This window comes from Crocodylus siamensis, chromosome 2 (genome assembly GCF_052110815.1).
Source record: "Crocodylus siamensis isolate JL-2025a chromosome 2, ASM5211081v1, whole genome shotgun sequence".
Taxonomy (NCBI): Eukaryota; Metazoa; Chordata; order Crocodylia; family Crocodylidae; genus Crocodylus; species Crocodylus siamensis.
In genome coordinates this window covers 21,833,146-21,849,332 of record NC_143396.1, presented here as the reverse complement: position 1 = coordinate 21,849,332, position 16,187 = coordinate 21,833,146, and the positions used below count along the sequence as shown (strand labels likewise).

General features: G+C 48.2%; 1 protein-coding gene across 1 annotated transcript; it reads right to left on the bottom strand.

Moving 5' to 3' along the window:
* Window positions 1-14,500: 14,500 nt before the first annotated feature.
* Window positions 14,501-15,551, bottom strand: LOC149870051 (uncharacterized). Its single transcript, XM_090034681.1, has one exon. The coding sequence runs from the start codon at window positions 15,485-15,487 to the stop codon at window positions 14,648-14,650; it is 840 nt and encodes a 279-aa protein (XP_089890807.1). The 5' UTR covers window positions 15,488-15,551; the 3' UTR covers window positions 14,501-14,647.
* Between the last annotated feature and the right edge of the window lie 636 nt (window positions 15,552-16,187).

Sequence of the window (16,187 nt, the reverse complement as noted above, 5' to 3'; positions counted from 1 at the left end):
GAGAAGATACTTTATAATGACAAAATGCTCTGATCTTCGTCTTCGTTTTTATTGGACCGTAACCAGATGGCTCTTCCTTGAGCATTCAGCCTAGCCCAGACTCTGCATCTTGGTTCCTCATCACAGAGCAGTACTCAGATCCAGAGGGGGGATTGCTACAGAAAGGCCACAACGGCTTCCACGAATGCCCAACCTAGACCGTCTGACATCATCATCATCATCATCATCATCATCACAGTTTCTGTTATCGTTGTTTTTAGAATTGTTATTTTGAATTTATATAGTGGTAGGGCTTCAAGAACTCAACCAAATTAGGCACTCTTTTATCAAATGCATTAGTCTATCCTGCTTCCCTTACACATAAGTCTATCCTGCTTCCCATATACAAGGCAGTAGGATCACTGGGGAATGCCATTAGGTAAGATGCTGACAGAAAAGAGAGAAAAGGCTTTTTTTCATTGAGTGCAATTAGGGTGCAGAACTGTCCCCAAACAGAAGAATAATGTGGGTTATTTTTAGAAAAGTATATATGCAGATATGGAGGCAAAGACTATACTAACTGGAAATCAGAACATGTAATATATAATATTACGCTAAAAACATCCAGACAGTATGGTGGGAGTGTAATTGTTGCAGGTAGGTATGCAAGTAGTTTCTAATAGAAACAAAAATACAGAGATTTATACTGAGTAAAATAGGTGAAATAGGCAATGTCTTGAAATGTATTATCTTTGTAATAAAAAAATGACAGACATAAAAGTGTCATATGGCCATTTTACATAACCTGCCTGAGCACAGCATCAGAAGCACTGCATATGAGCCACACACTCTGGGAGAAAACAAAGAAAGAAGCCAGGAGGTTGGGATAGCAGTCTACCAGCACCACAGTAGGAAGCAGCATGTTCATGTGATCTGAAAGTTATCAAACCAGGCAAGACAGCTTAAAACAAAAACATAAATGATCTAAGCTGCTTCTTATGAAAAATTTCTTATCAGAGAGAGTGATTAGGCATTGAGAAAGAGGTAATGGAAGTAATTGAGGCCCCATCACTAGAACTACTCAATAATAGATTAGATAAGTAGTGGGAATAATGTAGGGAAATATCCTGCATGATGCAGGGGGTGGACTAAATCACCCAGGAGAAGAATAATTGCAATTATAGATTTGTTCCCTTAGTAATCTAGTAAATTATGGTGCCAGGTGCAAATATCACTTAGAGTAAAAATGGGACTGGCATTGTACGTACATTAAACGGTCCCTTTGAACAACTCCTGAAACAGCAACGTGTTCTGCTTGAGGATGTGTCATGATCCCCATCTCACAAAGTCTAATTTTTTGCAGTGTTTTGATCTGGGCTGATGTCACTTGCTACCAGTCACAGATCTGATTCACAAAGTTTGCTGAAGAAAGGTTCTAGCTCCTTCATGTTGCTCATACTGGGTGAGTGCTTCAGTTTGTAACTTCTGCTTCTATTGTGAGTTTTAGATTTAGGTGTGTATGCTGTGCTTTGCATCTTAGTGAAAAATATCCTAAATAACTTAACCAGACAGTCTCTGTATGTTTGTGGGCCTTCTGTAAGGGACCAGAGCGTATGTGGTCTGCCCTAATAGTTAGGCCACTGGGGAAAGCAGGGCCTTGGGCTGAGTGGTACACCAAAGCCAGAGAGAGATCCAGAAGAAGAGTCCATGACACAATCCAGGGTCGGGATCTGGGTGTCAAATGCCAAGTACCAATCCACAGGGCAGTCCACAGGGAGAAGTCCAAACACAGAGTCAAACAAGGGTCAGAAGCCAGGAAACAGAACCGCAGGGAAATCAAAAGCCGAAGTCCAGAAATAAGCTGAAAACCAGGGTCAGGAACTAAGAGGCTTGCCACAGGAGAATTGTTGACTGGCCTGCAGACCCAGGGCCCCAGCTGGTGCCAAATAGATAGGTGATGTTCCCAGCAGCCGATCAGGATGTTTGCTGCTCCTACACCAGGAATGAGTTAATTAGTGGGACTTGCTGCAGGTGTGGCTGCTGTGGTATTTGGCTCAGGCTGGTCTGCCTGCTCAGCATCCTGGACATTACTGGGCCCAGGCTGGTCTGCTTGCTCAGTGTCCCTGACACCTTGTAGGAAGAAATATAAAAAACCAAGTAACATAAAATCTCTTACATGGAGTATAGCGAATCTTCCAAGTGTCCCACAAGATGTGACAGCTTCATATTTTCTCTTCAGTGTTGTAAACGTGTTCAAAATTCTCAGGTAATAACACATCATACATGTGTAACATAGACCCGATCTTGTCCCCATTCAATGCAACTGGATTGTTCCATTGTTTTTATTAAGGACAGCATCAGAGTCCATCTCAAAAGGGATCTCAATTTCCCTGAAGTCAAGGGCAGCTTTGCTGTAACCCTACTTTGTTTTGGATCATGCTCTAATGGATTGGTGTCATGTTCATTTTTTAGGTTTGACAGTAACAGTTCACCCCAAAATAGCCTATTATTGAAGATTCAGGATTTCAAAATGCAATGTATTTCAGAAATTACCAGAATGCCTGCATATGTTTCCCCAGATTGATCTAGTTTTGCATCTGGGTTATTCTAAAATTGTCCCATAGTGTAAAAATACAACATAGGCCAGGAAGGCAGGTCCGAGGTTAACAAGCGCAGTCTCCACTCACAAGCAAGTCTGCTATATAATCCTCTTCATAAAGCAAAGTTAATGAATCCAACAGAAAACATGAGAATCCATTGATCCTGACATCTGACCCAGGTCAAAAGATTACACAGTAAAGGGACAAATAGACATATTAAAGACTTTTCCCCATTGATTTGGATCAGAGTCCAGTGATGCAGCAAAAAAATAAAAATGTTGCAACTGTGTCAACCATCTGTTAGTTTGGAGGCTGGTGGTTTGGGTTTCTGTGGCTCCTTTTAAGCAGAAAACCATCCATACCTTGACATAAGTGCAAGATGTTGCCTCTGTTTTTTAAAAGTTTTAATCAATATTGGAACTATTTTTAATAACTGAGCAGAATTTTTTAATTTCATTTGAAGGATTCTGCCCTCCTAATTCAGAATTCTTATTTTCACGAGAATAAATATTCACTAGGAATTGAAATGTTACCTAGCATAGTGTCAGCATGGAAATATTATTTCAGAATAAACAGTTAATCTCTTCTGCTGTTTGATAGACTTGTAAGGTCCTCAGTAGTAAAGTAGCGTCATTGTAAAAGTAGAATTTTGCAGGTGCTTAGCTCATATTACAGCTTGTAGGCTCATGGCTTTGAAATTAGATTATTTTAAATCTAAGTAGCCATGCTGTTCTTTTTTACTTTGATCCAGACCCTGCAATTTACAGCTGAAGTCCACAAAGAGCCTCATTGAAGGCCACATGCCCACTGAAAGTGTCAGTATCAGAACCTTGGGCAAGCAGGACGTTGGTCCGTGCAATAATTATTTTATATCAGAAAATGAATGCAGCTATCTAGTTACAAATCCACAAATTAAAGACTCCTTTAAATACATATGACATCCTACCACATAACATCTACAAAGCAATTAGAGCTCACTGCATCTATAATTTGCACATTAATGACTCCCTAAGCAAACATTGGAACTACACCATAACAGCTCCAAATTGCTTGCACACATTATGTGTGAAGACAAGACAGAGAGATAAATAGAAAGATTCCAGTGTATATTACAAAAATCTCTTATTTAAATGATGTTTTAATAAAGGTTTTTAAAACATTCAGCACCTACTACCTAACTATACATTATTCTCATTAATATTTAGCATTTTCCAATATGCAAAATGTGCTGTGTTATTCATAAAACACCTTTTTGCAGAACAAGACACAAATTAAGCTCTTGAAAACAAGATCAATTTAGCAAATTCTTTGTCCATGTTATAATTATAAATGGACAAAGAATTATAAACCTACATGCAGACATCACAAATACATGTAGGTCTGCGAGACTGGGGAGATGTTAAGAGGCTCATTCATTTTGTACAAAGGACTCAATCTACTTCCAGTGAGAGTCAGTGAGAGTCTTCCAAGTGACTGCAATAAAACCTGGATCAATGCCTAAGAAAACAAGAAAAGACTGTCTGCAGGTCCCAGACACTAGTTTATAAAAAGATCTAAACCTATTAACTTATATATGGAAACAAGGAGCTCCCATGTTACCAGGAGCTTAAGAGACTGAAAACTTCTCAGTGACAGTGACTGTAAATTAGATATACAAAGAGTGAAGTGAGACTCCTCTGACACTTCTCCTTCCCTGCTCCTGGCTGCCTGGAATGCTACGAACATTATAGCTTCTGATAAAAGCTCTTCCTCATTGCCTTAAAGCGGTATGAGAATTGCATTCAGCTTTCCATGTTCATTTTAGCCCACTGATTTCCACATAACATTGCAACTAAAAGTTGCTATCTCAACCTGCCAGCCCTCAAAAGCCTACTTGGGCTTTCTAAGCCAAGCTGGGTACCTTTCAGTAATATGTTCTGCCATACAAATTCTGCCATCAGTGATACTCCTGTAACCTATTTTTTAATGGGTTGACATGAGTATAGCTGATTGGAACTTGGCAAGCAATTGTCTACACTGGGCACAAGAAGAAAGAGAAGCCACCTCAGTTCCTCTGAACTGTATTGTTTCGGTGGTGCGCAAAAAAAGGGCAACCACTTTACTTATGTCACTAATGTCAGTACATACAACACTTAGGGCCTTGTCAGATGTTACAGTAAGGAAGTGTTAACTGACTTAAAATAGTAGCATTGGGGTGTTCAAGCAGCAAAGCACAGCCTAAGTGTCATCATAGGGTAGCAAAGTTAGGACTTTTCCAGCAAGGAGTATCTCCAGATCATATTACCTAACATGTGTTGAGTTAGCATCTGACTGCTGCACAGAGGTAATACAATCAGGAGACTCTGGTGCAGTTGAGGGGCTGGGACTGACACACAACTGCTTGGTTCTGCTGCTCTGACCAGGACTTTGGAGGAACAGAATTAAACTATGATACAGATAGGCCACAGAGGGGGTCAGTTGTATGCCTACTTTCTCTTTTGTATGGTTTTGTATCAAAGATCAGTGTTGCACTCCATGTAAGTAGTATTCCCCCATGGGCCAAGTCCTGACTGCCCCCTACTGGATATTTCATAGATTTCATAGACATTAGGGCTGGGAGGGACCTCGGAAGATCATTGAGTCCAGCCCCCTGCCCCAGGGGCAAGAAGTCAGCAGAATCATAGGATCCCAGCAAGAAAAAGATCCAGGTTTCTCTTAAAGGCATTCAGTGTAGGTGCTTGAACCAGCTCTGGTGTCAGGCCATTCCAGACCTTGGGGGCTTGGACAGTAAAGAAGTTCTTCCTTACGTCCAGCCTGAAACAGTCTTGCAGGAGTTTATAATCATTTGACCTTGTAATCCCTTGGGGTGCTCTGGTGAACAAACGTTCCCCCAGGTCCTGGTGAACGCCCCTGATAAACTTATAGGTGGCCACCAGATCGCCACTGAGCCTGCACTTTTTCAGTCTGAAGAGTCCCATGGCTCTCAGCCTCTCATCATAAGGTCTGTTTTCCTGATTTCTGTTCATGTGCATGGCTCTTCTCTGGACTCTCTCAAGCTTCTTCACATCCTTTTTGAATTGTGGAGCCCAAAACTGGACACAGTACTCCAGCTGCAGCCTCACTAAGGCTGAGTACAATCACAGAATGACATCCTGGGATTTGCTTGAGAAGCATCAATGGATTCAAGCCAGTGTTTTGCTCGCTTTACTGGCTGCAGCATCACATTGAAGGCTCATGTTCATCTTGTGGTCAATCCTGACTCCCAAGTCCTTCTCGTCCATAGTGCTAGTCAGCGTAGCACTGCCAAACCTATAAGGCTGCTGCAGAGGTTTTTCCTCCCAAGGTGGAGAACCTTGCATTTTCTGGTGTTAAACACCATCAGGTTCTCGTACGCCCATTTACGGAGCCTGTCAAGGTCAGCATGGATTATCTTCCATCCTCAGGTGTGGATGCTTTACCCCAAAGTTTGGTACCATCAGCAAACTTGGCCAGTCTGCTTCTGACTCCAATGTCCACATCATTAATGAAGATGTTGAACAATATGGGTCCAAGGACAGAGCCTTGGGGGACCCCACTGGTCACAGGACACCATGGCAATTGACTTCCATCAACCACCACCCTCTGGGTCTGACCATGGAGCCTATTCCCCAGGCAGCAGTTCGTGGTGGACCCAAGGCCACGGTTGGCCAGTTTTGCCAAAAGGTGATCATGGATGCCAGATCGAAAGCTTTTTTAAAGTTGAGTTATATGACATCGATCTCTTCCCTCTTGTCCAGGTGATAGGTCACCTGGTTGTAAAAGGAAATGAGATTGGTCAAGCATGACCTACCTGCAACAAACCCGTGCTGACTATCCCTCAGGGTGTTGCCATTGGCCAGTCCATTAAGAATGGCCTCCTTGATGATTTTTTCTAAGACCTTCCCCAGGATAGAGGTCAGACTGATGGGCCTGTAGTTTGCCAGATCCACTTTCCTCCCTTTCTTGAAGATAGGCACAACATTGGCCTTCTTCCAATCATCGGGCACTTCACCAGAGCACCAGAAGCTCTCAAAGATCCGTGCCAGGGGCTGGGCTATGATGCTCGCCAGCTCCTTGCTTACTCTGGGGTGTAAATTGCCACGGCTAGCTGACTTGAAGGTGTCCAGCCCCTCAAGCTGTTCCTTTATAAGGTCAGCATTGATGGAGGGCAAGGAACCACCCTCACTTAGGCCTCCCTGTCCCATAATGGGCAGGGTCGACCCATGGGACTTGTGAAAGACTGATGCAAAGTACCCATTTAGCAAGTTGGCTTTTTCCTGGGTGTCAGTTGTCAGTTCTCCCTTTTGGTTTAGCAGGAGCCCAATGTTGCCCTTGCTTTTCCTCCAGCTCCCCACATATCTAAAAAAGGACTTTTTATTGTCCTTGATACTTGTAGCCAGTTGGAGTTCAGTCGCAGCCTTGGCTTTCCTGGTTTGCTGCCTGCAGGACCGGACCAGTGCAGCGTATTCCTCCTTGGAGGTAGATCCCATCCTCCATTCTTTGTAGGTCTGTCTTTTTAGATGCAGGAGGACCGCTAGTTGCCTGAAGAGCCAAGGGGTCTGCTGTGCCCTCTTGCTGCCTTTCCTCCGAGACACAATAGCCTTAGCTCGTGCATCTAGCATCACTCCCTTCAGGAGCAACCACTCTTCCTAGACTACCCTCCCTTTGGGGTCGTGGTCCCTTAGGGCCTCACCGACAAGCCTCCTGAGCTTGTCAGTCAGCCCTCCTGAAGTCGAGGACCTCTGTACTGCTGACTGACTTGACAGCTTTTCAGTGGATGGTGAAGGTGATCAGCTCATGGTTGCTGTTACCCAGCTTCCCTTCAATCATTAAGTCGCTGATTAGGTCGTCCTGGTTGCCAGTACCAGGTCAAGCAGCGCTTTGCCTCTTGTTGGCCCATAGACTTCTTGAGTCAAATAAAGGTCATCCATGTACATGAGGAAGCTTTGCAACCTTTCGGATTTGGCTGAGGGATCTTCCCATGAGATGTCTGGGTAGCTGAAATCCCCCAGGACAACCATGGACCAGGAGCATGCAGCCTCAGCCAATTCCCTGGCAAACTCCTGGTCAATCTCTTGATTCTTGGAGGGAAGTCTGTAATAGACTCCCACCATTGTATCTCCTGTGCCATGTTCCCCATGGATTTTAACCCAGAGGGTCTCTAGTCATCCACCTTGGGTGCCGATGTCGGCTTGTAGGGACATGTAGCTCTCCTTGACATAGAGAGCTACACCTCCACTCCTTTGTCCACTCAATCCCTCCTGTACAGAGCATAGCCATCTATACCCATGGTCAAGTCATGGGTGGAGTCCCACCAGGTCTCCGTTATCCTTATGACATTGTAATTATTTGTATTGAGCAGGAGGACGAGTTCCTCCTGTTTATTCCTCAAGCTCCTAGCATTGGTGTACAGGCATGCAAGTACCCTCTTGGGGGCCCTTGCCTTGCCTACAGCTTGCCCTAGGGCTGGGGCAGGGGTGGGCTCCCTTAAGTGCCTTGGCCTGCTGGCTTTGCAAGGGTTGCTCAGCAGGCCAGCGGTGGCAGTAGTCCCCATGTCCCTTGGTAGGCTTAGTTTAAAGGCCGCTGCATCAGCCAGTCTGGCTGAGAAGAGCCTCCTCCCCGGCGGGGAGAGGTGGAGGCCGTCCCTTCCCAGCAGCTCACTGCCTCTCTCACCAAAGAATGGACTGTGGCCATGGAAGCCGAAGCCTTCCCAATGACACGAGTGCCACAGCCTTTGGTTCACTACCTGGATCCTCCTCTACCTCCTCAGCCTGTAGCCGGAAACCAGAAGGATCGAGGAAAACACCACCTGCACCCCTAACCCCAATATTGACCATCCTTGACATAACAGTCAACAGGAATTGAGGGGTCAACATGAAGATCCTAGTTAAGGTCTTTCTCCTTCATGATCTCTTTCCATGTCCCTCTCTGGCTTTACACTCCCGGCAGTGGGCAGTTTTAATTCATATTTATTAGCATTCTGATTTTGCAAATTTTTTGATTGCTCATTTTCTATTGTGGGCTGCAACATGGAATACCAACCCACTCTGTTTTATCTTAAAGTTCACCTGACTATCCTTCATGTTTCATTTTTGTCAAAGCTCCTGATAACATTCTTTTAGCTCCACTGAATTTTGTATGAAGAACAATATCAATGTTATTGATTTGTTGGAAGTACAGTGGTGACATGCATTATCTTACGTGTTATCAGAAGATTATGTAATCTACATTGCTGCGTGCCATTGTGCATTGCCATCTCCCATTGCCACATTTTCCTATGGAATTAATGGTTTCCTGTTACTTATGGACTGTGTGATATGGCATTGAAAACTGCATGGGAAGATAACAAGTGTCAACTTTGTTTCTGGAAACCACAGTTTATTGTTTTGTTAGGAGACATTTTGGAAGAGCACTCCCCTTTGGGCACAACGAGTAGATCACAAGATAACATTTCATATTACACTGGATTATTTATATAATATGAGGTTATTACTTCTACATTTGAAGTTGTTTTTATTTAAAAATTATAGGTTAAATGCTACATTGCATAAAGTAGTTACAGTTTTTCATTAGAGCACATATATTAACAACGGGAAAAATAATGACGCGGTCTTGCAAACTTATCCATGTGGCAAGGTCCTTGATATGATATCCATGTAGTCCTGAAGTGACCTCAGTGATTACACCAAATATTTTTTCACCAGGACTCCAAAAAGAGTGGTGCTCAAACAGAAGAGCAGATCACTGTGATTTAATGTTTGGAGAAAGGATCATCAGTCAGAAGTGGTTCAGACCATGTGGCTCAGTTACCTTAGTGTAAGGTTAATGTCACTGAAAGCAGTAGTTTCATATAGGATTTCCATCAGTATAATCAAGAATTTAAAATAGCCCCAATTATTATAATCTCTTTTCATCTGACTCTCTTTGGTCATGCTATTGTCTGTGCCTACTATTTCCATTTGCATAATGAATAAAATGTTGGGGTGTTGCTGTAGCTGCAAGTGGTATAGGAAAAAATGTCCAGAGCAAGGATTTTCTGTGGGTGCTACTTTATATTGGACCAAAATTGTATATATTTATGTGTTTATTTCATATCTCAGGCCACATTAGTCAAATCTGTCCAAATTCCACACAGTGACCGAAGCTCAGTCATGTAGGTCTGTGTGGTGTTACCACCACCAAGTATCTTCCCTCCCAGACCCTTCAGCCTGGGGCTTCAGGTACTCCCAAATCCATGGCAGGCATCCGACAGGCAAGTCCCAAGCCCAGGGGTCTAGGGATTCAGATGCCCCTGGATCTTGCTTGCCTTTCACCAAAAGGCCAAAGGAGCAAGCTAGGAAGAAATCCCTCATCTCCATAGAATAAAGCATGTAGTGAGATCCTCCCACTGAGACACTATAGTAGATTCTCAAAAGGGGGCCTACCTACAGTGCATTGGGCAAATCTCCACCCTCAATTACACAGTGCCGTTCAAGGTGAACTTAGCCCACCAGAGACAGAGAAGCAATTGTATAACTGGAGAAATATAGACAAGTTTTTGGGTACCAAATACCTTTCCTCAGGAGTGCTAGGGTGAAGTTGTACCCTTGCCTTTACCTGCTTATGGTGATTATTACTAGATGAAAATCTCAATATATTAAAAAATGAGTTTATATTACTGATCTATATAAATAAAGATGTGTGTTGATTATGGGAGCTGTCAAAGAACTCATAAGGTGCTGAATTCCACTTTCCTCCCTTAAACACTGTTAATCTGGGGTGGAAGTGAACCAGTATTCCCTGAAAAGTACAGAAATGATTCTCGTTTCACCTTTGTCGGTAAGACTGAGCCAGATTCTAATTTCACTTGCACTGATGTAAATCAGAAGTCACAGAGATATTGCTCACACGATACCCCAGAAGGAGTGGAGTCACATTTTCTCTGTTCAGTGCAACTACGCAGCTAAAACGCAGTTAAATTAAGATGCGAATATATAGGGGAATTTAGGAACAGGTGCATAGCTTCTAAGAGCTCTGACAATAGTCAGCCTCTTTTGAGTATAGAAGGGATGGGTCCTACTGAGTGAGAGACCTCATCCTAGTCAGGTAGCTACCCCACTGCCAGAAAGAGCCCAATTTTCCACTTACATTTCCCACGGGGTTTGTACATCTCCTGAGAGCCAGGATCTCACTTGCTCATGACCTCCAGTGACTATAATCTAGTCCAAAATGAAGTATATCATCTGAGTTGTCATCAAGATGTGGCAGTCTCTGGACAGGAACAAGCCCTGCACAGTCAAGCATCATGGTTCTGATCTCCTTTACACCAATGCAGCTCGAAGGAGAGTCTCTCCATTTGCATGAGATCAGGATGAGACTTAGTGAGAGTTTTGACACCACTGCGTGTTTGCCTGGCCAGGCACAGGAAAGAAGCTGCAGAGCATTTGAAAGGAAATGGTTGTAATGATGAGAACTCATTTAGGGCCAGTAAAAGCCTGGCGGAAGAAACTGTTTTGCCCAGGAGGATGGCTGCTTTCTTGCTGCTATTTCTATTGGGATAATGCCAAATATCCCAGGACTTGTCCTTGCTAGGTGCTTGGCTTCAACCGTGGCTACTCTTCAAATGGGTTTTAAAGAGATAAGATCTTAGTTCCAGGTGTCCACAGCTTTCCATTTGTATTGGGAATGACCAGCACTACAAAGTGGCAACTGAAAGGTAGGTTGGAGAGGAGGCGGGTGGGCTGTTAGGAAGCAGGGAGCCATTCCGAGCTCTGCCACGGCATCCCGGGGTGACCCTGGGCAAGTCCTTTCATGTCTGGCTAGACATGAAACAGTCCTGAGGCATCCTCGGTAGTCTGCACAGCGCCGCGGACAGAGCACGGACTTACGCAAATAACGCGGGGGCAGAGCCGCTTTGGGGCGTGGCTCCCAGACACGTGTGTCATAGAGAACCGCTTTAACGTGAAAACAGACGGCGACTATCACCGTCCTCGTGTCGCTTAGAGTCATTCCTTCCTGGGGTGGCAACCCCCAGGCCTCAGTTCCGACCATGACCTGTGTGTTTTATTTATTTCTACCTTGGAGTGAGTATTGCGGGGGGGGAGGGGAGTAAAACAGGGACGGGTAATTTTTTTTCAGATGAATGTATTTCATATGGCACGAGAGACTGACTGATTTTCCTGGTTAGCCGGCTAATCCGCCCGCCCTGGCAAAATGTCTTCTCTCTTTCAGTTACATTTTCACGCCCAGGTCCCCCAAACCCTCCTTCTCCCACCAGTCTAGTCTTCTCCGGGGCCCGGTCCTGCTTCGGGGCCAGGCTCGTGTTGTAGCCGGGACTGCTCTGGGGCCCGTCGTGTTTCAGAGCCTGGCTCCTGAGCGCAGATCGGGGTCGCTCCAGGACGGTCCTTTATTGACGGATCGTCCCTATTTTCCTTTGCGTGCAGTCTCCTGGGTAATCCAAGGTAACTATTTGTGCCGAAAACCAGAGACACTCGCAAATGGCATGGGTTTAAAATCAGAGAGAAGAGCGATTGCATTCGTGTACAACGAGTTACCTCGGAGTCAGACCCGTCCCTGGTGTTTTGCAGCGGTTGTCTTGGCACTAACATAGATCGGTATAGAAAACCGCCCGGTGACTACAGGACCCAACGTCTTGTTTGGCCAGTGAGACAACAATCTGCAATGATAACTTGAATAATATGCAAGGAATAATAGCTCTGTATATCAACAGCTTACAGCCGTTTAGTTCGTTACTGATCCCGGTATGAGGTCTGTGAGCATACTGAATAACGGGGAGGCAGGTTCAGTAGCACGGGGTTCACTTGAAACAGCCATATGTGTTAAATCTCTTATTGGCGAAAGAAGTGTGCTTTACAACATAGGGTATGAGTTTTCCTTCCGTTACCGCATGGCACCGGGACCCGGATCTGCTGCCCTTCGGGAGCTCCGGAAAGCAAGGGGGGCACATGTGCAGAGGAGAGCAGAGCTGGCCCCTGCCTGCTGCTAAATCCGTGAGAACAGAATGGGATTTATTAAACAGACCGGATGTTTCGCATTCCCTGCTCGAGGGACCTGGGGAGGGTCAGTGGTGGGAAGAAGCGAGTCACGGAGGGCTGAACTGCACCTCTCTTACGTCTCCCCCATCTGATGCGCCAAATGCTGTCGCTGTCGTATTTGGAAGGGGTGGCATGGCGTGGTCCTGTCAATCTGCCTCCTCACCAATTCTTACTGATGCCATCGTGCTGGATTTGCACAGTCATAAAATATTAAAATAACAACTAAAAAGCTCAGATCCCCAACGTGGATCTTTCACATTACATCATCCGTAATACATACATACGTGTGTGTGTGTGTATTTACACCGAAAGAGAGAGGAAGAGAGAGATGAGCTGAATCAGTATATCCTTAAATATAAAAGTCACCCTGATTTTAAAATAATCCACCCCGAAATTTCTTTAGGTAGGAAAGACTCTGAGGTTTCAAAAGCCCTTGATTTCCTCAAATATCTTTACACAGAGAATAAAGCAAAAATGTAGCTTCGCCCATTCGTTTATGGTTTGTAACAGACCTTTTAAAGCGCACAGAGTAAATTTTAACTGAACATAAAGAAACCTGGGAGCTGACATTTGCAGAAGGGGTCTCCTATAAAGTATAACACTTTCTCTATACATTTCTGTAGACAGTGTAGGCTGGTATAGTATAGTCTCGGATCCTGCGGTATCCCGGGCAGAGTGAGCCCTTCTAATACTTGGCGCGTGAGAAAATTCAAACCAGACAAAAATGAAACAATATTCCCAAGTCAGAAATATGGCTCTGCTCCGTAGCCACTAAACGCAATTGTGGAGCTGGATCAAACGTTCATTGGATCAAGCGTCTTCTTTGTCACTCCATGAAACCAAACAGCACTGAATGTAACCCGATTTCTTGGTCTGAAAACCCCCCACAAGCCCAAGAGTTTCTTGGAACAGCCTCGGACTTCCCCGCTTCGCCCGCAGGCGATACTCAAGCTGCTACGTACGGTCTTTGTGCAGAGATGCAGCTAGTTACATTTATTAACTAACATAATATTTCTTCCATAAACATAAGAAAGACAACCTCTGAAAGGAAAAAAAGAAAATGTGGTCGTTTCCCCTGCATTTCATGCTGTGAATTCCCCCTCAGTGTGAACTCGCTACCACTTGTCAATGTTTCTGTCCTTGTTTCTTTTGCTCGCTAAAGTTTCATTTCAAGAGGTTGGGAAACTGCCTTTCATTTTGTAACCTGTGTAACGTTGCTAACTTCATCCGCCTCCTTTTAGTGCGGTGCCTGGTTGAAGTGCCCGGCTAAAATACAGATCCAGTAACCCGGCGACTGCTTCACGCGGGTTCATTTAGCCTGTGCCACGGACCAAGTGCCGGAGAGGCGACGGGGCTCGGCGCAGAGCGAGGACTGAATTCAATACTGCCACGGCTGCGTGTCTTTCAATCTTTTATTTTTAAAATAAAGCCCACCCACGTGCGCTCGGAAAAAACGCCCTGAAACGCCGCCTGGTATTCACCGCATGCACTGTATGTCTCTGCCAGGAAAGTTTTACTCCCCCAACATCCCCCCCCCACACACACACACACCCTTTGACTGAGCGTGTCAGCTTAAAACAGGCAGGAGACAATTCCGTTGGGAAATGTATTTTTCTAAAAAAATGCAGCATGACTGTAGCCAGCGGAGACGAAACGTTGCTGAAGATGTCGGAGGAGCTGGTAGGAAAGCGCAGCAGGAAGCTTTCCGTTTGGGTGGGGAGGCTCCGCGTTCAAGGCCCAGTGTCGAGCCGCGGCGGCCCCGGGTCCCGCTGCCGGGGACACTCCCCGTTTGGGACGGTGTAAAGCAGGGGGTTCTGGAGGCAGGCGGGGGGCGGCGGGGCCTGCTGCTCCCGCGGCGCGGGCGGCTCCCCGCGGCGGCGCGCAGGCTTCCCGCCTGGCATCTTTGGCTCCCGGCAGCGGGGTGTCCCCGCCGGCGCCGGAAAAATCGTCGTCGTCGCAACGCCTTTGGAAACGCCGGCTCGGCCTCCCCGCCGCACCCCCTGGCACAGGCCCTGGCGGCCCGGCCGGCTCCCCCGGCTATACGTCCCCATCCACCAGGCTGAAGTACTTGCCGGGCGGCGGGAGGCAGAGGCAGGGGACGGCGCCGCCCGGGTAGAGCAGCGGGAAGGACACGGGCAGCAGGCACCGGCCGAGCACGGCGCTGTCCTTGTAGAGGGCCGGGAAGGGCAGGGCGGCGGCCGGCGCCAGCAGCTCCCCCGGCGGCTCGGCCGGGGCGGGCCCGGCGCCCTCCAGCTCCGCCGACATCTGTCTCTTGAGCTTGTTGCGCCGGTTCTGGAACCAGATCTTCACCTGCGTCTCGGTGAGCTGCAGCGAGGCGGCCAGGCCGGCGCGCTCGGCGCTGCTCAGGTAGCGCTTCATGTCGAAGGTGGACTCGAGCTGGAAGACCTGGCTCTTGGAGAAGATGGTCCGCGTCTTCTTCCTGCCGCCGCCCGCCGCCGCCGCGTCGCCGCCGCCGTCCCGGGCGGCCCCCGCCGCCGCCTCGCCGCACGGGCCCCCGGCCCCGGCCCCGGCCGCGGCGCGCCGGCCCCGCTGCCTCCCTGCAAGGGCAGAGCAGAGCGTGAGCGGCCGCAGCCCCGGCGGGGGGCGGGGGGCGGGGGGCCGCGAGGGGGGAGGGGGCTGGTGCCCAGGGGCCGGCGGCCCGCGGGGCAGGGGGGACGCGCGTGGGGGCTCCGTACCCGCGCTGCCGCCGCCGCGCCGGCCCTCGTCCTCGTCGTCCTCGTCCTCCTGCAGCGGGCAGCCGCGGGCCCGGCCCCGCTCCCGCTCCCGCCGCCGCCCGGCGCCGCCGGGGCTCCGCTGCAGGAGGCTGTCGATGGCGAAGGGCAGCGCGGCGGCGGGCGGCGGGCGGCCCCGGCTCATCCTGCCCCGCTGTGCGCCCGCCGCGCCATCCCGCTCCGCCCGAGCCCCGCCGGGCGCCCGCCGGCCCGGCCCGGCCCGGCCGCCCTCATTGGCTGCGCGGCCGGGGGCGGGGCCCGAGGCGGGAGCGCGGGGCGGTGGCGGCGCGGGAGCGCCGGCCCGGGCCGCGCGGGGGAGGAGGCGGGGGCCGGAGCCGAGAGAGGCCGGGGGTGGGCACCCGCCGGCACCTCGCCCGGAGACGAGACCAGGCGGTGCCCGGGGCTGCTGGCTTCAAAGGACCCAACCAACCCATCAAAACAAACAGGAGAAGCACCCCCTCCTCCCAAAACCAAAGCCCGAAACAAAGAAATCCCCCTCCCCTCCACAAATATCCCCCAAACAACACCTTTAAATGGGTCTGAGGACGGAGAGGTGCTGTATTTCAAGGGCTGAAAATCGAAACCTGATGAAATAACCTGAGGGTGGCTCCTGAGCTGTGACAGCTGCCAGTTCAGCCCCATTCCGCGCGGGATGGGAGCAGGGCCAGGAGGAAAGGGGCGTCGGTAGCTATCGAGGCGCTGCGTGACGGAGACCGCTTCTGCGTCCGCGCTTCCGAGGTCGGAAATTCCGGAGGCTGCAAGTGCGGGAGGGAAACCCTGGTCGCCCGGGTCGCTCTCCCTGTCCGCCTGCGCCGCTGGCTGACACAGGAGACCGGGCAGGGTGA